This window comes from Xiphias gladius, chromosome 2 (genome assembly GCF_016859285.1).
Source record: "Xiphias gladius isolate SHS-SW01 ecotype Sanya breed wild chromosome 2, ASM1685928v1, whole genome shotgun sequence".
Classification (NCBI taxonomy): domain Eukaryota; kingdom Metazoa; phylum Chordata; class Actinopteri; order Istiophoriformes; family Xiphiidae; genus Xiphias; species Xiphias gladius.
Window position 1 is genome coordinate 5163330 of NC_053401.1, and position 24845 is coordinate 5188174.

At 41.9% G+C, this 24845-nt stretch overlaps 1 protein-coding gene across 5 annotated transcripts in view; it reads right to left on the reverse strand.

Moving 5' to 3' along the window:
* Window positions 1–875: 875 nt before the first annotated feature.
* Window positions 876–24845, reverse strand: part of syt1a (synaptotagmin Ia) — a 173385-nt gene continuing 149415 nt past the window's right edge. For 4 of the 5 annotated variants that reach the window (XM_040140620.1, XM_040140629.1, XM_040140601.1 and 1 more), the window contains 6 exons: window positions 24705–24830; window positions 18326–18493; window positions 16196–16363; window positions 13297–13414; window positions 5384–5517; window positions 876–1780 (listed from right to left, as the gene is read on the reverse strand). In XM_040140620.1, coding sequence (XP_039996554.1) covers window positions 1574–1780; window positions 5384–5517; window positions 13297–13414; window positions 16196–16363; window positions 18326–18493; window positions 24705–24830 — 921 coding nt within the window. In that variant the 3' untranslated portion in view covers window positions 876–1573. The remainder of the gene's footprint in view (window positions 1781–5383; window positions 5518–13296; window positions 13415–16195; window positions 16364–18325; window positions 18494–24704; window positions 24831–24845) is intronic. The other variant, XM_040140611.1, reaches the window with a different exon arrangement.

Sequence of the window (24845 nt, forward strand, 5' to 3'; positions counted from 1 at the left end):
TTCGGGGCACCGTTGCAGCCAAAGACATTGTTCCCAATAAACCAAAGCTACAACCACTAGCAAGTGGGAGTGTGCATGAAGGGAGGCTCTCTACATAAGTCGACCTCCCTAAAAATGGCAGTGTTTAGAAACTCGCTTCACCTCTGTCAACATTACATTGACCCAAAGTTTAAACGTTACTCTTGGTTTTTTTTCTTCCTCTCCTCTGATTGAAGGCAAGGGGATCGTGTCAGAAGAGCTTCCCCCGGTGTCAGTAGATCTCCCCCCTGTCCCAGCCTTTAGTAAAGATTGTAAAAAAAATCATGCAGTTTACGAAAAATAGTCGAGACGTTGAGTTGCTCTAAAAAATAGTCCTCTTAAAACCAGAGTCACGACTCTTTTTTTTTTTTTTAAACGCCGTCTCCAAGAGCGGACCCTGGCCTAAATGCGATATACTTCCAACAACGACGAGGCTGTTTAAAGTACGCAGTTAACAAAATACGAGCTTAAGGACACAATGGCTACAGCTTGGTGCTTTTTCACAAGGGGGTCTGTTTCTGAAGGGTTAAGAAATGAGTCGTCTTTTTTTTTGTTTTTTTTTTGGAGGCAGTACTTTCTACTTTTGAAAAAGAAAACAAGCCTGTATAAGTAAACGATGGCCTTTAAATCAAGGACCTATTTAACTTAGGGGGAAACTGCCAGATATGTTGAAATGAAATGCTAACTGGTTTGTATTAACTATTGTTTGCGGTAACGTTGTGCATCAAGCCAAACATATAGGTCCTCTGATTGAGGAAAAAGTACAAAAAGTCATAAGAAATCATGTGCTTGTATAATTTCCAGCAGCATTATTTTTTTCCCACAGAACCATAGTAGTTAATGGCCTTGTATTTTGGAGTTTTGTGTGTATATATTCATCTGTTTGTCTTTTCTGTGATGATCCTTTTCTGAACGTAAAGCCAGACGACGTCCTTTACAATGTGAATATATTTCAACTTGCAGGTTGGAAACCCTTTTTTTTTTTTTTCTTCATTTTCTGGAATGCAATAAGGTAATAAGGTAGAATTTTTAAATCCTGGGATATATAATATTGGCTTTCCTCTATATCTGCATTTACATAATTTAAAATAGAACATCTTATTAAAAACATCAAGATATACACAGATTAGGAAACGGGTAACAACATACAAACACATAAACTAGAAATCATTTTTGTCTGCATACTTATATATACAACTGTGGTACAATAAATTCTTTCAGTCATGCGCTATCTATACAGATCATATTGCTTAAAAGAAGGGGGCATTTGGTCGGGGCATTTAAGGGCTTAGAGATGAAAAAGAAAAAGTGCTGAATCAGAATGGAGGAAAAAATAAAAAAGAGAGAGAGAAAGCGATGAACCTGATAGAAAAGAAGCAGAGGACAGGATGTCGCGGGGAGCTTCAACAATTAGGATTGAGCGTGAAATCAGGAGCAGCAAAGCTGGGAGAGGCGGGTTAAAGATGGGGGTTACATGGATGGACCCATATATCACTGAGGTATTTACACATACTGGCTAAAGAGTACTACAAGGCAGGTGCCGAACGGGCCCTGCCTATTTCTTGGTGGAGAGCTGAGCGTCCACCTCCTCCTCAGGCTTCAGCACGTGCCACTGAGCGATGGGTCTCCTGGGGTTGGCCAGCATGTCGGACCAGTGGCGCAGCTCCGTCCCCGAGCTGTTGAGGCCCACAAAGACCTTGCCGATGGCATCGTTCTTGCCGATCTTGTCATAGTCCAGAACAGTTATAACAATTTGCACTTTCTGTGGAAAGGGGAGACATGGAAACAAATCAGGCTGTCGTCAGCGTACAGACGGTTAATTTCCATCTCCTACATGCCATGTTTGTTTCAGTGAAACAACGGATTTACATTTTCTGAGTTACTGCCCACTTTTATCACTATATCGCTATGATCACAAATAATCATCACTTTATACTCCCTCTATTTTGCTTAGTTTTTACCTATTAAACTTTTCGTTCTCTATTTTATCTCCTGATCATTTTTGTCTTTTATTCGTTTCTTTGTTGTGTAGTTCTTTCAAAGTTTTGTTTAGAAAAGTGCTCTATAATGATTTACTAAAACATTACTAATTATTATTATCATTATAATCAGATTTGTACCGACAGAGATCAACTGTAAAATGTCAGAGACAGAGGCCTGTGCCAAATAAATGTAATGTCCCCTACACATCAATGAGGACCTGATGTAATATAGGGAAAAGGTATTTCTGTTATATAATCATCAGACAGACTCAACTGCAGTATATGCTTGTACACGCGGGAACGTCTCTCAGGTACTATATGCAGAGTGGTTAAAACAGTATTTTAAAATGCCTCATACACAAAGTACAGCCTACACTGAAACATCAGTTATTTCAGAGTGGGAAAATGTAAGGGTTTGTGTATTAAGCTATTTGAAACTGTGCCTGATTATCGCTTTAAGTAATGTACAGTGATGCAGAGAATGACGTGGTCCTTCAGACACTAACGTTGATTAACGGTAACTGACATTCCAGACCAGGCCTCGGTTATTTTCAGAGCCAGATACGGCAGAATGTTTGATTACTCAGAGGTCTACGACAGCCTCGGCGTGTGTTTATTCAAGGGGAGACTGCAGAGGGGAGGGACCTGGGTCTCATCCCTGGCAGAGAATATGAATTAGTGCACAAAAAGCCCTGATTAAGTTTCGATCCACCGGCACCACTGAGACGGAGCTACCGCCACCTGCACAAGCACAGAACCAATGTTCTAAAAGAGCATGGCTAATACGGCATGTAATGAAATACTAAATAAGGTTCCCAGATGGCCAGTTGGGGTTAGTTGATTTTTAAAGAGACGGTTCACCTTCAAATTGCTTATTGAAACAAGACTCTTTCACGGGGAATTAGCGGGCTCTTTCATTAGTTATCACTGACCAGTCAGCACCGTCCTTGCTGCACCTGCTTTACCAATAAGTGTCAATACCGGAAAGGGATCATTCGACATTCTGAGAAATACAGTTACTCACTTTCTTTCAAATGCAGGGCAGGTTTTTTATCCAGCAAAAGTTTAGGCTCATTTTTCCGAAGCTTTAACGATTTCTTTCCTGTTTTGGCTTTAATCAGAGAATGTAAAGGTATTTATTTCAAAGGAATTGTTCAACATTTAGGAAAACGCTTTTTTGCTCTCTTTCCCGAGAGAAACACAAGAAGCTCTGTATCAATCTTATATAACGCTCAACAGTTAATCCATCGGCATCACCCTTCTGAGCTACGTCCCCTGGCTGCAGCACAGGCTAACAGAACGAAACCCGGCAACCTCATTGTTACGAAACGACTCCCGGAAGCTGTGCAGTCACCCAGTTATGGTTCACCGAGAAATAGCTACAGCAACGGAGTCCCCGTTAAGACAGAAAATTGTAATTAATTATTTACAGTTTTGACTAAACACACAACAGCAAGCAACACACAAAAAGTTAAATTGTGAGCTTTAGAGGTGCTTTTAGGCATTTTTTGAACTTTGGATGGAGCCAGACCAGCTAAACATATTTCCCAAAATATTTAACTATTCCTTAAATTACACCTTATAAATTTTTATGTTGAACCCAAAGTAGGATGAAACTTGAATATTTTTTTTTTTGAAAATGTTAGATTTTTTAGCAAGATATAAGACTTTAACTGACTGACTTCTTTAAAACAAGGATGGCTCATGATTGTTATTTTATGTTCATCTGAATCTTAAGCTCTCAGCATTATACACCTTGCTCTTAAGTCCTGGACTCCATGCTATTTATTTTTCAGTTTTCACTTACTTAACTACTTTTAAAGCACTTTTTTCTTTTGGTCTTTTTTCTAAGCACTTTAAATTTGCTTTGTGTATAAAATGCGCTACTTAGGTTCACTGGTCTTGTCTAGTTCGTAGTATACATTTCAAGTTACTCAAAAACCAGGAGAGACAAAGTCTCACAGTTTATATGTGCCATTACGGGGAAAAAGTGAGTGTGTAAAACACTATATATGAAAACAAGTGACTCTAAATAGGTTGACTGAGTCCTTCACGGCTAACTGTGTTAGTGCTGAGAACAACTTCAGTCAATAACAAACCCTCTGTTAGTGTTTCGAGATAGACCAATTTAGAGCGCTGTTTGTCATTCCCACACAATCTCTGAGACAGTTGAAATCTTTAGATTAATTACACGAATAGTCCCAAGGTCAAGTTTAACTAAAATCCAACAGTCCGCCTCTGCTGCTAAGAGCGGTTTGTAGCTCTCTGTAAGCAGTCTGTGTAATCTGTCGTAAATGTTAACAGGGTGGGGGAAAAAAGCTGCCTGAGACAACAATTAACAAATGAAACTGTATTTGCTTGCCCTAAAACAGCAGACACAGGTAATATTGTGGGACTAAGTCTGTGTTTAAAATCAAATGCAATACAGTCAGAACTACCAGCGATGTTGAGGGTGTCCATTAGTTTAACATCTACTACAACCTCTTTAAGGAGCCTAGTTGCTGTTCGACTGATTGGTCACAGTCAAATTAAGTCCTGTTAGTGTGCTTTTAACCTGCATCATATTCTCATTCTCATCGCTTTCAGGAGAGCATTCAATACACCCAATCAATGAAAAGTTTATGATTCAATCATTGGCACTAATAATCATTTAATGATCAACCTGCATCTTGGTGACGAGAGAAGAAATGCAAATTTAGCCAACATAGCGGTATCAGCGGCACTAAGTAGGAGCTTGATTTGACGGGGTTAATTGTGATCAGCAAAGTTTAAATTGAATCAGAGGCTCATGGACCCAAACCCGTGATTTGTGAGCTGTGACAGGCTTAATCAATTTGACTCAATTACTGTCTTGCCTGAAGAGATAATGTCATTGATTGCTACTCCTTTCTGGCACAGTTTGTGCGTTTTTTTTATCCTTTCCCTCATAATGTCCTGGAAGAAGATCCCTGCTTTACTTCTTCTTTTTCTTCTCGAAACATAGCTAAAGCATCCATAAAAGCACCGTTTGGCACAGTTGCCGGTGTATGCACTTATCATAATGTGCATGGTAATCACCGTAAGACATGCTACAAACACCACGAGATACATGCCACAGGCAGTAGCAAAGTGCAGAAAATTCACATCCACAGAGCAATTGGCTTGTCAAATTGCGAAACCAAGGCTGATTTAAGCTGAAGTGCCTTTGATTAAAGTGTTATGAGTCGAAGCCTCTAAACTGATTATTTGGTAAATGAGCTCCCACTTATCAGTTACTTATATGAAACCAAATGTTTGCTGGTTTGTACAGTGCAATTTGTCCCTACAGTGCCGCACAATACCTTTTAGAAATCAAATAAATTTGAGAATGTTCTGTAAATTGATGAAAAAAGTAGAAGGTGTACCTGGATTTGTTCAAATGGGACTTCAAAGCTAAAAGATTCGTTGTAGTAAGGGTTGAGAGTGTTCTTCTTGATTGTCGTCTTCTTCTTCTTCAGCCTCTTGCCGTTCTGCATCAGGTGGATCTTCACATATGGATCTGCACACAAAAAAATAAGAGTAATTTCACACATAAATTTGACTTTTTAAAAAAAAAAAACAAGATTTAAAGACATTGATTTTGATTTTCTTCTATTTTTTTCTTTCCTTTAATGTTTTATAGGAGTTAAAAGTGCATGAAAGGATTTTTTTTGCCGCTTGAGGGCAGCATACTGACATATCATTGCATTATAAAGTTGATGTGGTGAACACGTTAGCAAGCAGTTACCTATTTGCCTTCACTTCGTTTATCAGAGCTGGCCTGATGACAACAATGCTGATGAGAAGCAAAGTTGCAGGCCATGAAACCAAAACATGGGTTTGTCACTACAAGCCGACCCTTTTTTTTAACAAACATGTTGCAGCCTGATCCACTGTAAATACAAAAATATTGATTATAGCAGCTTAAAACCAACGCTCTAATGACAGTACCAACATCAGTGATGGATTAATACTTCCAAAACACGAGATGAGCAGTGGTTATAAGGCATGAGCATGAAAGCCCTGTGTATATCCATCACTCAGTTAACCTTCCCCATTCGAGAGCCTCATTTTCATCTGTCTGAATGCTATCTCAAGTAGTCACTCAAGTGGTCTGCTTTGTCTGTCTTCATCCACTCTCTGGCAATCAGGTAGAGAGTGTCTCTGATAACAGCAAACTACCCGTCGCTTTCGTGTATGAGGTGACGCTACTTCTCTTGATTTGTTTACATTCTCCAAAATGTAATCAAACTAAATTGGACGAGAGGAGAGCTAGTGTCTTGGTTTGGGCTATGAGGTAATACTGACAAGTGGATAGGCAGTAATCGCCTTTTCAAACTGTGAAATAAACACCATGTTTTTTGGCTCTGATTGGGCCGCTAAAGGGACAAGGTGAGACAGTTAATTTTCACATTCAAAGAGATCCTCATGAGTCCAAAGTATGGGCAGCTGAACGATTTAACGAGTTCCACTGTAATTTTCAGTGGCATACAAAAGGATCCAAAAGACGAGTGTGGATTCGATAATTACTGTGGCTCAAAGAATATGTACTCATCTTATTCATTCCCTTTATTCTCACTAAATACGATCTGCTGCTGCAGCTGGTGGGTGCTTATTAGGTTAGTCGGAAAATCATCTTGTTACCACGTCATATGTCCCGCATGTTTGTTCTTGAGTGATCATTTGTGTTTTAACACATGGGCTGGACCAATGAACATAAAACTGCAAAGATGTAAATAATAGAAACCAGGTATAATCTTTACTCTTTATTAGCCCTAAGTGTGCCGTCATACTCCTTTTACCCAAAGTGGCCTCTGTCTAGCCACTCTACCATAAAAGCATGATTGATGGAGTGTTGCTGAGATGGTCGTCCGTCCGGCAGGTTCTCCCATCGCCGAAGAGGACTTCTGACGCTCTGTCAGAGTGACCTTTGAGTTCTTGGTCACCTCCCCAACCAAGTCCCTTTTTTTGCCCGGTTACTCAGTTTGGCTGGACGGCCAACTCTAGGAAGAGTCCCAACGGTTCCAAACCTCTTCCACTCCCGTAAGTATTGAGGCCACTGAGCTCCTCGGAACACTCAGAGCTTCAGAAATGGTTTTATACCCTTTCCCTGATCTATGCCTCGCCACAGTTTTATGGTGGAGGTCTACAGAGAGTTCCTTGGATTTCGGGGCTTGGTTTTTTGTTTTGACATGCAGTGTGAATTGTGGTACCTTATAAACACAAGTGTGTGCCTTTCTAAACTATGTCCAATCAATTCAGTTTCCCACAGGTGGACTCCAACTAAGTTCTAGACACATCTCAAGGGTAATTAAAGCAACGAGGATGCACCTGACCAAAATTTGGAGCACCACAGCAAAGGGTCTGAATACTTATGTGAATAAGAAAGTTCAGTTTTTTTATTTTTAATAAATTTGCAAACATTTCGAAAAACCTGTTTTCACTTTGTTATTATGGGTTATTGAGCATAGATTTTATCCATTTAAAAGGGGCCTGAATACTCTCTGAAGCAACTGTATATACCTTCCAATCATCTAAAACAACAAGGTGTAGAATGATATATTTTTGTAGAAAACGTATTACAACATAAATTTGAGGAGAAAAATTTAAAAACATTAAAACCAGGCATCTCTCATTATAAACTAATTAATATAAATTAAGTAAATAAGTACATAAATCCCAGGGCATAGTTTACAGTGTGAAAAATGTGGTTCTGTGTGTTAAGAGCACATAATCTCAGCCCACAGTCATGAAGAATATACAAGCTATAGGAGGAAACTTAATGAAAAACAAGTTGTGTCATTCATCTTCTAAGAAAACCCCCTGCTTTAAAAGACAAAAACAAATAACCACAGTAATCTCAGGGATGCTAATAAGGTAGTCCCCTGCCTGAGGTTAACAATACCCCACCTAAATACTGAACCTCCGAGTTGTGCATCATATTGAATATAGGGGAAGACTTTGGAACAAAGCTTATAATTAGTTGTTGGACCACCACTTGCTCTGATAATCTGGATTTATCTGTGGATCCCATATGCACAAAGTCTTTGTTATGCTTATTGTTTTCGATGTGTGGGCTGCTCTGAAAAGATCTCAGTTTTTAGTTGGAACACTGCAGGATTTCTAGCAATAGCAAATACTGGACATGCTTAGCTCCCTTAATCTTTTATCCAATTTAGGGGGGGATAAGGACCTGATTGCAGACTGGCGGACTCATCCAGGGCAGCTGACAAGAACATAGAGAGAAAAACCACACAAACAGAGACATGAGTGCAAAGGCAGCAGGCTCCTAATGGAGTGGGTGTCCATTATTACCCTCCTGCTGAGAAGAGCTGGCGTGCTGGGATGATAAAAACAGTGAATGAGGATTGTGGTTGAGTGTGTTGTCACTCTATGCAGGAAATGAATGCATCCGGTAGTACCTAAATAAGGAACTTCTCCAGCCTCATCTAGTATGTGTCAAACAGCAGAATGAGCTTTTTAGGTACTGTTTTTATTCATCAAGTCAGTGTCTCACATTCAAAATTTGACACCACGAAGCTCTAACTTTGGGAATCTCGGCAACTTAGCTTAAAATTTTACAATTCTCAGTCTTATTCTGTTGGAATTCTTTGTTAATTCTGCACCGAACTCCCATAAATCCCTTGCCAATACCGTCACATTTGCCCCCCTTGGATGATCTGTATGAAGTGGAGAGTCTGCAGGTTTCCTTTGTCTGATCAGCCACGGGTGGCTGTCGCTGCTCAGAGAAACTCCTCAGTTCTTTTCTTTTTTCTGCGTCAAACTAATCTCGTGTAGGCGGACCTCTGTCTCATCAAATTCACAGAGATCTAAAGACAGTCAAGCGCAAAAGCTGAGAAATGGCAAGGGGCAAGGAGGGTCTAGAAGAGGGATCTTTGAGATTTGTGCTTAAAGAAGACAATTTTTAATGAACCATCTCAAAACTGCAAAAAGTTAGCTTCCTTGTTGATGAGCCATGTAGAAGACATGGAAATAGAGAAACAGAATTGTTGTTGTATTGTGGGGAAGAACTAGTAAGTCCTTTTAGTGTGTGATGAGAGTAAGTATGATAAGAAAGCATGTAAAATGTTATTTCGTTCTAACATAACCCTGTTTGGCAGAGAAAAGGCTTAGTAAGGCTTAGTATGAGGATTTGCTGATGTGTTTGGAAAATTTAACACTATTTTGGGTAATGTTGGCTGGGGTTACTGGAGTGTAAACTTCCCAGAAAAATCCCATGAAGAGCAAGACAGAGCCGAACCCTGTTTGCATCCTGGACCAGCTGGTCGCATATAAACCCCATTAACGAATGCAGTTAATTAACGATATGCTAATTCTTTGCCTTGGGAGTAATGCTAGGTTACTAATGTAGGTAGGAAGCTACTTAGCCAGGGGGGAACATACAAATAAGCACGTTAATACATTCCTTACACATTTCCTGTAGTGATAGTAGTGTAGTTTGGGAAAGGTTAAAAAACAAAGACATCACCCTCCAGACTTCAAGGCCTGTTGTGCCATGATTGGACATTGACTGTTGAGGGAGGGGTTTTCTACAATCCGTGTTAAGTACATGTCATGTATCCTCTTATATTGGTAACGGCGCCTGAATAAACACAATACAACAGCTGAATGGGAATATGTAACCCTTTCTCAGGCCAAAAAAAAAAAAAAAAGAGAGAACACACCTGTGGCGCCACATAACTGCTATTCAGACGCCCTTATCTTTCTGGCCAGCAGATTACAGCTTGGTATTATTGAGTTTTGGGAGGCTCGCCGTACCTCATATCCGGCCCATTTTACTGTCTCATCCCAGACGGATGTAATCTTCCCCATTTTATGGATGAATGGCAGCGCTCCTGATACTAGGGCTCTTCCTCAGAAGTGTGTGCGCAGCACAGAGGCCCGTCTTCGCGATCCTGAGGGGTTACTCATCTGAGCCCCGGATCCTGGCCCCAGTTTTATGAGGCGACGGACAACGAGTGGCCCGTACATTTCCCCCGGGAAGCTAGCAGCACGTTCCTGGATAGGGGACGCGCTCTGAGCCAAATCAGCTGGAGAGCTAAGTAGGGTTGCTAAAGCAGTCTAATTTTAAACTGATTACTTAAAGTTTGTATTTCAAGCTGTGAATAATTGCTAGCTGTGAGCCATTTGGATTATTTTGGCGAGGGTAGTGCCTATCACAGCTGAAGCTACAATACTTTATTACGTGCACAGACACACGACACCAAACGCACGATTTGTTTCTTCCTAAAGTATTTCCATATTCACCCAGTGTGGCCGCTGCGGGTGCTGGCAGAGTTGTGCCAAATGAGCACCAATAAAAGCCGGGTTAAATATAGCCTGGCTGTCATTTTAGCTTTCCTCCCATCATTCTGGATTTGCCATGGTGGGTGCACCCAGGGGTGACTGTCGGTTCAGTTTTACACACTCAACTCAGCGGTGTATCACACACACAACACACAAGCACCAGCGTTTACGGTGGAACAACTCCGGAGGTGCAGACCCACAGAGACCGCCTTCACAAAATGTGATGTGGATCTTAGTGATATCATGTGGCAGTCTTCTTTACACAATGACAGTCTTAATTATCTGAAAGCGTAGAAATCCTTCTGTAACTCATCTGCTACTTATTATCTACATCTTCGGAATTTGCATCTATTAAAGCAAAGTACCGACGACATACATTTTGCATTTCCCTAATCACTTTCAAATTGCTTTCTTCTCTCAGGCCTGTTCATCATTTTAATGGTCCCTCGGGCCTGTTGCCTCACTACCTGGGAGAAAGCCTCCGAGTCCAACTAGCCGGGGGAACAAAACCAAATAAACCCTCCAGCCGACGGGCTTGATGGTGAGCTGGAGCGCCGGGTCGGGGCAGTGCGGCTCCATTACTGCTGACAAGGCGCCTGTGTGCTTTGATAACCTCCCCCACTGTGGGCCATTACCTGGTTATGCGCTGCCTCAACGCCCTCTGGGATGTCTTCAGAGGTACAAGGCGGGTGGGACAAAACACTTTTGCTGCCACTACCTTTTCTAGGCCCGCATGTCCTCAATTGGAGTCTCCAGACATTTAGCCTTTGTGCCCAACGCACTTACGAGCCTGACTCATTTTTAATGCCAAGGATACGCTTGAAATACTGTAAAATGCACCTTTTTAATCAATTGTTGCACAAAATAAAATGATAAACGTGTGGGAAAGTCTTTAGTCTGTATGGCACTGCACAGTGGAATTTCAAGATTCTTTGAAATCTGACTGTCTCCAACTCAACACAGTGGATATGCGTTGGAACTATACATTGCCTCGGAGCCAGCTAAAGTGGAGAGAGGAGTAACATGTCTGTAATGAGGCTGGGATTATTTTGAGACGACAGCTAAAAAGCATGGTGCTCGGGGGATCACCGCAGTCGCATAGCAGCAATCGTGAGGAGCACTAAAAGTCGACTGCACTTTCAAAACTAGTATTTCAAAAGTCTGTTTTTGTAAGAAGCGGAGCATAGAGGTAGATTTGGAGGTATGTTGAGGAGCCAATCAAAAGAATTATTTCTGATTATACATTGGTTAATGATAATACCCACATCTTCCTCCGTGAGCCATAATTAGGCATGGTAAACAGGATGACAATGGAGGAGAGGGCTGATCCCAGGCCATCAATTACCTGTCCTCCTCCTTAAGCTCCGGCTGAGCCGCCTTGTGGATGGCGGCTAATTATTGTTATTAGAGACCTGCCCATTACTTCAGCCATCTGCTACACTTATAAGTCCATTCTCTGAGCAGAAACTCAGTTGCAACTAACATACTCAAACTCCAATTTAGTGTATATTCCTGTTGCGTGTAGTTAGAAACGCGCACTGTGCTATTACTATATGCTAATAATTCACCCTTAAACCCACAGATGAGTGCACACAGATAAAACATGCTCCAATTAAACGTGACATACAGTACATGGTGTCAAAGCGTCTGGCCTCCCTGCTATTTCCCTGCTCTGTGAGAGAGAAACCTGGCCCTCAAAGTGAACAGATTCACACCCCTTTCATATTGGCCGGTCGATGTGGCTGACAACTGAAAATGTTGACGATCCCACAATGCAAATGGGCACAGGTGAGAGCTAATGCCACTAGCGTAAAATGGCAGCGGGGGAGGGTTTTTTTTTTTTTTCCTGCCAAATGGCTGCCCGCGCCGGTCTGATAAGATGAAATGGAGTTCTGAGCTTTTAATGTGCGCTGTGTTACTGTACTGCAGGATGTTTAGGCTTATATGGGCAGACTGGGCTGTCGGGCAGAAAGTAAGTGGACCCAGGTGTATGGTAATTGCAGCAGAAAAGAGTCGAGGCGGGAGGGGAGTGCACGCCGGGGACTTTCAAATGAAACCACTGAAGAAAGTCGAAGGAGAGGCGGGAGGGAGGGAGAGGGGCCAGCTTATTGTGTGATTTTGTATGTGTTTCTCCGTGTGTGCACGTAGGGCTCTGTGTGTCAATATGTACATGCGAGTGTGTCCGATATGATCATTGTTAAATGTTGCACATTGTATAACTGATCAATACCCTAGTGACTCACAAAGGGAAACCTAAAACTCATTATTATAATGCTGGATTTTAGTGTTGAATCTTTGTTGAGGCGCATTTAGACTGAACGATAACGTGTGCGGACCGGGTCCAAATACGTCTTGGTCACACTCTTCGCCTCGCTGTGCCATATCAACTCTGAGGCACGACAGGTTGTGCAATGAAAGATGTAAACAGAGAAAAAAAAAAAAAAAAGCTGCACAGCAAAGACATCAACTTGCGTCTTCCATCTGCGCTTTCGTGTTTTGAGACTGTAGCAAAACAATAGAAAGGCTTTTTCGCTCCAGCACAGACACTTCTATGCATCAAAAAAACCTCAAAGGAGTAAGAGAAGAAGACTGTGACGACGCTCACAGGGGAAGTTTTGCAGAAATATGTTTTATTCTATCTACTAGTTCATTCTTTTCCCAACATATTGTCTTCATTAGTGCATGCTTTAATCATTAGTGGCTGCACGTGTGTCTTCCACAAAGAACCGGGTCTGAACAGTGCAGTTTCTTCAGGATCTGAACATCTGTACTAAGATTTTTTGGGGGGGGGGGGACTTTTTTCTTCGATAGATATAATCGTGAGCGGTGATGTGTTTGGGTGGTTACTATAAAGAAAGAAAAAAAAAAGAAAAAAAAACCTAGCTGTGTTGTAGGAGAGGCAAAGTGCAGTGCATGTATAATTACAGACAAAAGCCCCGTCAGAGGGAGAGTCAGTGGAAACACACATGCGCGGCCTTGCAATTCACCTCACCTGACAAGCCTCCCACATCCATTTTCTTCAGGTTTTTGGCCTCGAGGATGACCACGGTCAGCTTGCCAGCAGTGGGCACGTATCGCAGAGAGAAGCAGATGTCACCCAGCTTCTCTTGCTGTTGGGGAGGCAGAGACATTGCAGAGGTGAGAACAGTTTTAACAGCAGCTACTAAATCCAAATTTACCGCATCACGTGTTCACAGCAGACGCTCAGTAAGAGGGTAGAAGAGGGGGGATAAAACAGCTCGTAATTTCCTTCCTAAACTCACTGGAAATTGTTCAGTTTACCAAATCTGGAGCTCACGTCTGCCTTTTTAACATTTAAAATGTACTCTACTATAATTTACAGAGTACTTGACTGGGATCTATGTGTTATATAGGATTGTTTTAATATATATCTACATATTTTATATTACTCCACTCCGCAAGTGCTATATAAATGGATCAGTGTTTAACTCGACAGCATTGACAGTCAGGATTAAAATATATCAGGTAGACATACATTAAAGTCACAAAATACATCATTCTAACCGACAAAGTGTCTTTTACAGGGCTCCAAAAAAGGAACAGTGTATGCTTCATATTACACAATATCTCTGAGTCACAGCTTATCAATTGTAGAACAGGTTCTTGCTTGTTTTCAATCTTCTACGCTGGATTCGGTCTCTTGTTTTGGTTTGAATGCTTTCCAATATCGGCTCCCACTTTTGTCTGCCACTCATCACTTTCCTAAAAAAAAAAAAGTACCGACTGCAATCACCCCCCACTGGTTCACACAAATCACCATCACAACACAGACTTATTATCGACACTGAGCAGAGAGCGAGTCATATTCGTGCCACATCAACGCGAGGAGCAGGCACAGTCAAAAACACTCTCTCAGGTCACACCTGTTTTATGTGTGGCCGGTTTGAAGGGAGATTGTAAATCGGGTACAAACCGGACATTAACATCGACCTTCGTTGTATTTCAGGAGTCTTTCATCACGTTTCAATCAGGGCCTATTTCCTCATGTAGAATCAGCGTGCTGGAAACATCTGCAGTATGTTTTATACTGTGAAGCCCCCCCCCCCCCAATTTCATTTAACATCCACAATGCTGACTGGTGGCTGCTTTACAAAACCCAATGACAAAATAGTCTTACTTTGAACAAAAAGGCACACGCCACTGAAGACCAGCGAGAGAAGGAGTGACGGTTAATTACGCCTGTCGAGAGCTGTGAGAGAGCTCTTTAATATTTTTCTGCTAACTGTAAAAGGCCAGCTGCTGCCTTTTCAACTTAAAGGGCATTTTCAAAACTTGCAACTTCATATTTGACCTTCGGAGTAAAGAGGATTGTGTTACGTGCATGTAGACAGAGTGTTACATCTTGAATTTCATTAATTCTGTTTGCTTTTTCACTGAGCTCACAGCTAAAAGATTTACACCTAAAAGAGCTTCTCTTTCTTTGAGTCTGTGTACCGCTATGCTGAGTCTTTCCGAAGCTTTCATTGCTTTATATATATATATAAAACCGGTGACTCCAAAACCTTTTGGCTACCTCTTAAAACAAATCAAGATCTGTGTGTGTGTGTGTGTGTGTGTGTGTGTGTGTGTGTGTGTGTGTGTGACCCCTGATCACAATTTGCACAATTTGTCTATGGGTTGTGAAAAGTTCAGCCAGAGAGTGAGTTCTTCCTCCTCAGACTGTTTCATCTGGATATTTAGAGGCCTGAGGAGGAATGACTATCCAGTATTTCACAAGCAAAAAAAGAAAAGCGAAGCAGTCTGGAAAATAATTTCCTTTAAGTGAGACATTTTTGGGTTGCCCTGGTGGACTCGGAGTTTAGGGAGGTGAACGTGAACTGCAAGGTCGGCTGAGGACCTTAATTGCTGTAGCTAATTCAATCCACCTCTCAGACAGCAAGCAAAAAAAAGTGTTTCCCCAGATGTCAAACTATTCCTTTAATCTCAAGACTTAAAGTACAAAAAAACAGATCAATGAGTAAAATCGCTGAATTTTGTTTGCAATCGTTAATAGACACGATTGCTTAGCTCCCAAACCAATGGAGTCCTTTTTACCTTGGCAGGTGTAATTTTCAGCCACTGGAGCAGACTCTGAGTTCTGCACATCACCTACCATTGCGCACAATCTGAAAAAAATCCTTAACAAATAGACGGTTAATGAGTTGGGACTTCTATGCAGTCCCAATTACCATTCAGTGCCACATAATGGTCAGAGCATTCACACGATAAACGTAATAATAATAATGATACATTTTAAATTTTCAGCAGTCAGAAGGCGGGGAGTAGAAATTTCCATGGTCGGCCGCTGCACCGGCACTCTGCTGAGCCTGAACGCTGGGGAATCTCTTCCAGTGTCTCAAGTCTTGCGTATAATTGTCAGGTGCAGCAGGTGCAACCAAACACCAAGGAAGTATAGTGATGCCCTTCAACTCAAACAACACCACACCGAGTGCCATTCAACACTCTTATAATTAACCTTTAAATCAAACCACCGTAATGCAAAAAATGAGGTTCTCCTGGCAACACGTGCTATATGCCATGACATTTACCATGAAAATTGAATCTCCTGAACTATTGCCTGGAAAGTCACAGTTCTATTAATTGAAGGGGAAGTGTGGACATCTGATTAAGTGACATTTCCAGGAGAGATGGATTACATCAGCCACGGCACCGCATTTGTGGGTGGTTGAAGCGCAAATAGCTCTCTGAACTCAGAATGATAATCACTGCGATATCGCTATCGAAACAGCGGCCACAAGATTTACGGATCTGAGTTTTGGCGCTCGGACAGGTGTCACAAAACGATTTCAAACCCAGTCACTTCCCCCGTTCTGAGGAGGGACTGAACTTTCGGCATGTGTGTCTGCCCACACAGGTTTCACGAGTCTCACCTCCTCCTTCTCAGCACTCTGCAGGTCCCGCCACTCCTCTGTTATGTGGCTGAAGTCCACCTTATTCATGGGCACCTTGATGTCACCGATGGCGTCGTGTTTGGAGAAGCGGTCAAAATCGTACACCGTCATTACCAGCGTCTTCCCACCAAGCTCTACATAGGGGACCTGAGGAGGATGGCGACGGCAACAGGTCAGAGAGGGTGCAACACACAAGAAGGGGAACGCTTTCTCATTAAATAGAGGTAAAGCATACGCAACTTACCCAAGTACACTGGCCTTTCAGGTTGATCTCAACTCATTTTAACACAGGCAAATGTGCATGAAGATAGTGTAACATTTGTGCAAGTTTGGTCAGTTTGGTCAGGAGTTTGTTTAGAATTGTCTCCCATGTATACATCAAACTGAATGTCAGTGCTGGTTTCCCTTTCTGAAAACAAAGAAACAAGGTTGCACTGGCTGAATATGTTGGACTGAACAGCTGGCCACTACAAAACTACGGTGAAGTGACACTTTGTGTGTAATACAAACTGGCAAGCTGACGGTGCTACGTAACGCTGCGCCACTCCTCTGCAGCTTTCCCTGAGCTCCCTCCAGAGGCAACAAGCAACGTGATCCCAAAAAGTACCAATACGATGAAGGACAGCCTAAGCTTCCTGTTTCTGAGCTATTCCTTAGCTAGTCAGCCTGTCGTCAGAAGCTGAAGTGACGAAATATTTTTTTTAGAAAACATCATATTATCATTAGGGGCTTTCAACCACACAGTGGGGTCTGTTTCTTCTATTCATCTTCTACTTATCTATCCACTGAGTCTATGAGCTTGAACTTAGCCAGTTGGGCTAACGATACCGGTTGCGAGCAACCAGTTACAGTCACCAAGTGTCTGATGTGGCCTGAATGTGGTCTGAATGGACCACATATCATTAATCTGTCTCTGTTAACCTCTACTATTGTTCATTAGTAATTCAGCATAAAGAAAAACACAATTTCAGCTGAGTTACTACTTTATTAGGCATAACTGTGCAATATCATGCAATCCAGCTCTGCAATATCCCCTTCCCTTGTAAAGCTTCCGATGTTCAGTTTTCGTTGACTTTGTATGACAGGCATTGTTTCAACTTTGTGGTGATTTTTGAAGCCAGGGTTTGCAGTATTGTTGCATACGACTGTGCTATATTTAAAGGTGCTTAAAAAGTTCTGTTACAAATACAGTATTAGCTTCAGAGATTTCAATTTAATGTTGACATTCCTGAACTTCCATAGAAATGTTTGTTAAATTTTATTCTGAAGTTAATTAAATATCAAGTAGAGACAGATTTGTGTGTTTCTGAAGCAGGCAGATGCTGATGTTGTGGTTGCTTTGGTTTTCCAAATCAATCACTACTGCCCCCGGCCTGACAGACACTGTTATCATGCCTGAAGGACAGGTGGGGGAATCTAAATTCTTGATCTTTGACTGCATTCGGTTTTGAGATGAAAGTTATTAAATGGAAATACCTTGTTAAATATAAAAAACGAGAGTGTGGGAGAGATAAGACTCTTTGGTTTGTCCTTGACATTATCTCACAAAATCATCTTTTATTCTTGACAGTGTCACCGCTGCTTATATCACCTGTAGTGGTTTTTTTTCACGATGCGTCGCCTTATTTTGAATTATTTATTACAGAAAATATACAAATAAAGCTGGTATTGAGATGGATATCACATCACATTATGCTTAACTTACACCAAACACCTGCGCTCTTCACCGCTGGGTGAATAACAAAACTTTCCCCGATGCTGAGCAACAGCCATGCATCCTTTATGGCCGAGGCAGTGCCAGGGTGTAGCGATGCATCTGCCTGAGTTAATCCCAATCACTCTGAGCCTTAGCGTGTGTGTGTGTGTGTGTGTGTGTGTGTGTGAGAGTGTAAGTGTAACTGTGTGTGTGAGACATATTCTGTCAGGAGCTTGTTAATGTGCCAGCTGGTTGCTGTCTCCACACCTTCCCGGCATTAATAGCTGCATGCAAATCAGACTGTCAGTGGAAACAAAAGATCTCCAGCTACAGAAAAAAGGGACTGAAATGCACAAGTGTTTTTGAGCATAAGGTGAAAGCAATTGAAATTAAACTTTCATTGTGAGGTGTACCTTGAAGGTGAACTGCTCATTGAAGACAGGGTTGAGGGTCTTCCTGTGGACCTTGGTCTCAAACTTCTTCTTCTTGTCAGGCAGCAGGTAGACCTTTACGTATGGGTCGGATGTGCCACCCATGTCCATAGCAGGCAGCTCTGCTGCCTGGATAATCCCCACAATGAGCTGAGAGAAGAAGATAAAGAAATGAAAAGTGAGGGAAGATGTGTCAGACTCTCCACAGATCCGAATTATCATAACTTGTACCTTCATCCCACCAACATCCTCACAGAGAATCTGTGTCTTGGATAAAGAAATGTCTAGAAATATTTCTTAATCATTACTCTTTGACCTTCAGGAACACTGGAATTTTTTTAGTCACGTCTTGTCTTGAATTCGCCAGCAATCAGTCCCTCATAATGGGGGCTTAAAGGTGATTCAGTGTCATTGTTCTGGAATATGGCACCAATATTAAAGGGTTATGCCAGCAGAGTCTGGCAGCAGCTGAGGAGTTCGTAAAGGTCAGGATGTGTCAGACTAGGAATGAGAGGGCTGTTTCTCTTCATATAAGGCTGATAATTGATAACCACAATGGGGGCCTGTAAGGCTGATTGACCTGCCAGTCAGTGCTCAGGCGTCCCAGCTAGTCGGTCAATCAGCTTCCTATCAGGTACCCATCAAGCAGCAATCTTGAGGTTGACCAGGGCAGTCAGCCACGGAGCTCTACAGCTGTCCGGAGCTGCATCGCTTTACTGTGTGGGGCTAGCAGTAAAGCGATTTTTATTCAGTGGTGAATAAAAAAATGGGAAACAATGGCCTCCAGCTGGTAATCAACATGAGGCAAATAACCACCAATATCAAGGAAAATCAATTTTAGAGACCCCCCCAAAAAAACGAATCGATTTATTGACATGCTTACTCAGTGAGTAGTACTTCCTGTGGGACTACTCTAACATTTCTCAGAGACAGAGCTGCTTTAAAACCTAAAATAAATAAATAAAATAAATAGTTGAATCTATGTAGGTAGAACCAAAGGACAACGGTGTTTAAGTAACATTCTAAAAAGGTAAGGGGTCAAGAGGCGGTTGAAAATAAAAATGAAATAAACCACAGCACGTAGTCAAACTAGATATAACTAAGCATCAAATTCAAAGTTCATTCTTGACTTCAAACTAGATGTAGGCAATGCAGTCATACTAGACTACTAAAATAGCCATTTAGCCTTGCAGACCTTCCAACATAAAAAAAAAGCATATACGGATAGATATGTAGCCAAGATAGTTAGCTTCTAGGATCATGGCCAGGTCTAAATGAATTTAAAAAAAATGTTTTTGTTTTAAAGCATAAAAAAATAAAATAAAAGCTTTGAATGAGTGGTTAAAATGTTAAAACATTGGTAAAATAATAAAATAAAGACACAGACACTAACTGATACTTCAGCTTTAAAGACTGCGCCTGTTTGCCTCGAAAAAATTAACGTGTAACTCAAGTAATGAGATTATTTATGCCTCCAGAGCAGCTTTTCCCTGAAAATTACTTTTATAACTTAAACTCCAATGTGCTAAAAGACTCTGCTGTTGTGTGCCTTACATCAGTCTGTTGGTACTCGCTGAACCATGTTCTACAAATTTATGTCTTGTCGATTTATGTCAGTTTAGGTAGGTTTACTCTTAACCTTATCACCGGGCGCAGCAAAGTGTCAACCCCCAGAAGTGTGTTACATCTGTGTCAGCACGGGGTACAGATTTGCATAGGGGCGGTGGTGAGATTCCAGCAGGGAAAGGTCTTCATGGAATAACGTAGTGTTACACAGGGTCAACATACTGCGAATGTACCACAGATACGCACACGTGCACTCACTAGCAAACATCGTACATGACAGAAGTGAACACAAGTCGAGTACATCACGGACAGTGTGGGATGTCTCAGATGAATCATCTGCTCCCCAGGTTATGCGCAACATTTTCTTGACATTGCATTGAAAACACACTGCAAACACTGAAACGAAACCCTGTCACGACTTCGATGGAACACAAATTCTGCACATCTGCATGTAGCTTATCAGGGTCCCTTACTGCAAAAAAAAGCTCCATACCTCGGAAGAGAAAAATAAAAGACATACAATTATCCTGGCTGTCATTTGCCCGAACATAAATGTAACCTTGTTTTGTACTGCAGTGCTGCACTTTGACTTTGAGCGTAGCAATTCATCCTTGCATGCTGTCCTTCCGATTTCCATCCGTCAATCAGCACGGTCTGTGGCAGACAGAGCATGTCATACCATCTTTACTCGGAGAGGCACTGATGCTGAAGAACAGATAAGAGCAGGTTGTGGTTGGAAATGCTGATGTCTGGTCTGCTGCTTCAGCTAATTGTATCTTTTCCTGACGTTTATACAGCACTGACTGAAGAGGGGTTGTCCCAAAGTTGTCCCAAAGCTCATTAAGAGCGCCTCTGGTCAAAAATTAAAACCAAGCAGTTAACGCTCCTCATGGTGAAGTTACGCATAAATTATATTTTCCCCTCAAATTTCAATTAGTCCCCAACTGTGAGTCTACTGAGTTTTAACAAAATGTTTCTATTCTTTCTTAGTTTCTCAAAATTTGGTGAAGTGAAAGGAACGACTTTTTCGGAATAAAAAAAAAATTTCCGATAACTGAGTAATTTGGTGTTATATTGCATTTTCCAGCTGCTACTATTGTTTAATTTCTGGTATGCACTTCATGCATGTAAACACAGCTGCAACTAATTATTATTTTAACCATAAATTAACCTATTGATAGTGTTTGTTAAAAATGGCTTGTTTTGTCCGACTAAGAGTCAAAAAACCCAGCGATAATCAGTTTGCATACATCGGACAAACTGAAACCAACAAATGTAGGGAACTTTTTAGGTGTGAGCATGTTAGCATGCAGACATTAGCATAGCAGCCCAAGGTGGCGTCTACAAATATCTTGTTTTGTTCAATTCAGTTTACGATGATAAAACAGAAAAGCAGCAAATCCTCACATTTGAGAAGCTGTTTCTATGACTTAAATGATTAATCAGTAATCAAAATTGTTTCTGACTATTTGTTTTGGCACTTATTACAACTACTATTTAAAATTTTAAAACACCTGACTTATTGACCATCACCCTTTCAAGAGTAAAAACACAAACAACTGTGGCTCTGTGTTTGCACATCTGTGTGGGTGTTTCGGCTTAACTAAGGACTCGGGCCCTATCACAGCAGAGGGCTGCTGGTATTAACCCCTCTCCTGTTTGTGTGTTAGTCCTGCGTCCCGTGAGCAGCGGGCTGGCCGAAATGGGGGACGGGGTGGTGACCCAGACCATGGCAGCTTTCCTTGGGGGGCTCTGTACCAGTGTGTCACGGCTCTGTTGACCCCAACACACATGTAAACGCACTTCCAAAGAAGACCAATAATTCTCCTCCTGACAACTGTGTTATTTTGAAAAAATGAACTGTCTGGAGGAAGTTCTGAAATATGAATGTTTTAAAATCCATCCCTTCTTCGATGACATGAGTTTAAAATTCACATATTCTGACTGGACACAGTGCAATAGGTCTGCTCTTGACCTGCGAAAAAGAGCAATGAATATGGTAATGATGTTGAAAGAAGGAATGACATTATAATTCCCTTCCTGCTGTGCTGAGAGGGCTCTTTGTGGTTCATTTACTGTGTGTCTGCCTGGTGTAGCCGTGTTGCCACTCCCTGAGTGATTTGGATCTTTTACAAAACCTTTCGTCTCATTAGTGGATAAACCCCGTGCCATCAACACCAGGGGCTGCAGCCATTTGTGGTGGTTAACAAACAGAAACAAAGATGAGACTTGCCATGGCGACCTGACATTAATCTACACGTCTTTTCCCACTGCTGCCAGCCTGATCTCCTTTCGTCAGTCTTTGCGCACACGCGGGCTCACGCACGCACGCACGCAAACACACACACACACACACACACAAACACACACTGGTGTTTCCCTCTTTTTCTTGGCAGGGCGGAGCATTTTACTGACCCAGTTTTTAGGCCATGATGGGACCGAAGTCGCTTTTGAAACATACACAATGACTTAGTCAGTGGCGCTTACAGCAGCTGCTTAGAGGAGGTGCATATGTTCAGATTTTTGATACAAATATGTATGAGTACTGTGTGTCTGGGTAGCTCACTTGTAACACTTCTATTATCAAAAGTTTTTCAGTTTCACCACAATTCGCTTGGTGAAACCCCTCAACGACCGAATCTACTGAAACAGGCTGTTCGGGGTTCATAACCAGGACAGCATTATTCATGGCCCACTACACTTACTGGCTGGGCGTATTGGTAGGCTTGACATTTAATGACAATGTTTTTGACTTTTATCTCACTGTCAATATTTAATCTAGTTCTGCATCCATGCACTGCAACCACAGATTAATTAAGGCAAGCTTAAGGTTAGGGAAAGTTTCTGGCTGTGGCATATAAACTATCCATCAGGCATATTTAAGGGTAAGCAACTAGAAACCCTTGCTTACATTTATAGAAAGACCATGGTTACATGGGACACTACTCCCTGCAATGGAAGTGTCTGTTATGGACTAACTGATTTGACTTTGCTTCAAAGTGCTTGCTGAATTGTCAAGCGGGATCTGAAACCCCCTCTCTCCAGACCTTTCGGATGTCAGAATTTGGGGGTGCCGCGTCCAACAATGTTTGTAAATTTTCCGAATCCGACAATCATTCTCACTTCAGGCGGCGATTGGTCAGGTATAGGGAGGTGAGAAAGTATGCCGGATTTGTGACGCTAGACACGGTTTGAACTTCTCTCTAGGGCTCTCTTTTGTAGCCTTCCCACAACGATATCATTGTCATGTTTCATATGTACAAATGAGTGCAACACCACGGTTGCCTACAAACAGCGACTGCGAGAAAGTGGCTGTTGTCCCCGTTTGGACGATTTTCAACCCTCTCTTTTCACTTTTCACCCTGAATTCAAGCGTATCCTTTTGGAAAAGATAGGAACACTTTTGCCTTTAGACGTGGTCGGACAACACATTGTAACTGCAAAATTAGCCCAAGGCTCCCAGGACTAGACAATACTTGTTCTCCATACTACCACCTCTTTAAGAGATGCAATTTATTCAGTAATAAAAATTTCACACCGAGCCTTCCATTGTAAGGAGCCTACAGCCAAAGCATTAAACCAATCATGTGTACCAGTTCTCTCTCAGCAGTTCTATGGTGTTGACATTGATTGCATGGGTGTCAAAGCCTGAGGACTAAAAAAACCAACATTTCCTGAAGCCCACCGTGCCTCTGGACTGTGTCCGTCACTGAGCTGAAAGTGGGTCAGATGAACGGTCTCCCTGAGTTTTTTAGGTCCGCCTGTCGTGGGTTTCAGACAGAGCCAGAGAGGCAGTGAGCCGAGCCCGGCGTCTCTGAGGTCACTGTCATAAAGTGTGAAAACTGTCATCCATTCATTACACTTTAGCTCCACCGTGGAGCTTATTACCGGTGTAATCAAGAACCACATACGGAGACCTGTCACTGTCTCCCACTACATGACAGATCAGCTCGGTGAAATATAATATTGTCCACATAATATCCCTTTTTATGGAGTGACTCAATACTTTGTCATTTTTTCTCTAAAAGAAATAAGGGTTTGGTTGACTGCACCTCTGAATTTTAGTAGTATCAGTACTGACTCTGTAATCCGAGTATTGATAAATATTGCACAGGTTAAATTATTGACTATTGACCAGTAAAAGGGACACAAACTTTTTTTTGTTCTGACTGAGGCTAATCTACTGTTTTTTTTTTTTGTGTATGTGTGGATAAGCATGATGTTCGTATGCCACTCAGTGTGTATAGGAGCAGTGAGTGCTACTGTCTAATCTCAGGCTGTCAGTTCTGTTTATAATGGTGAGTTAGATAGCCCAGAGAGGGACAGCGCTGTGTTCACGCACTGCATCTATTATCTGTCACACAACATCTGGTGCCAGGAGGCTGATGTGCTTCCTCATTCTGCTTTTTAAATCTCAGTCACTGGAAAAAATAAAGCAGATGGATATCTGCAGGGGCTGTTTTCAAAACGAGTAGCAAGAAAGAAACTAATTCAGAGACAAACTAAATCCCAATGGTGTACTGTATATTTTACAAGGCTCAGTGGTGAATGCACAAGCTCGGTACGCCACCATATCCCTGTGAGACTGCTCTCAAGCTTCAGTGACCTAATCGTTTACAGTGGTGGTAATGCAACATAAGGAGAATGTTGTGCAAAACCTGGGTTGGGTCCTGTTTAATCTTTGGAGAGATGAAAAGTTGGGCCACCTCAGAGGTTTGTTGTGACCATACTTACGAGGGAGGGCGTTTCGCAACAACGACACACACTGAGAGAGATTTGGAGAACAGATCCTTACCGTATTCTCTGTGAAATTGTAATCCAGGGAGTATTGTAATTTGCCCAGTTTCTGGTCCTCCTTGGGCTCGGCCTCTTTCTCCATTTCAGTCAGCCCTGTTTCAGCATCCTCCTCATCCTTCAAGGCCTGAAGGAGACACCC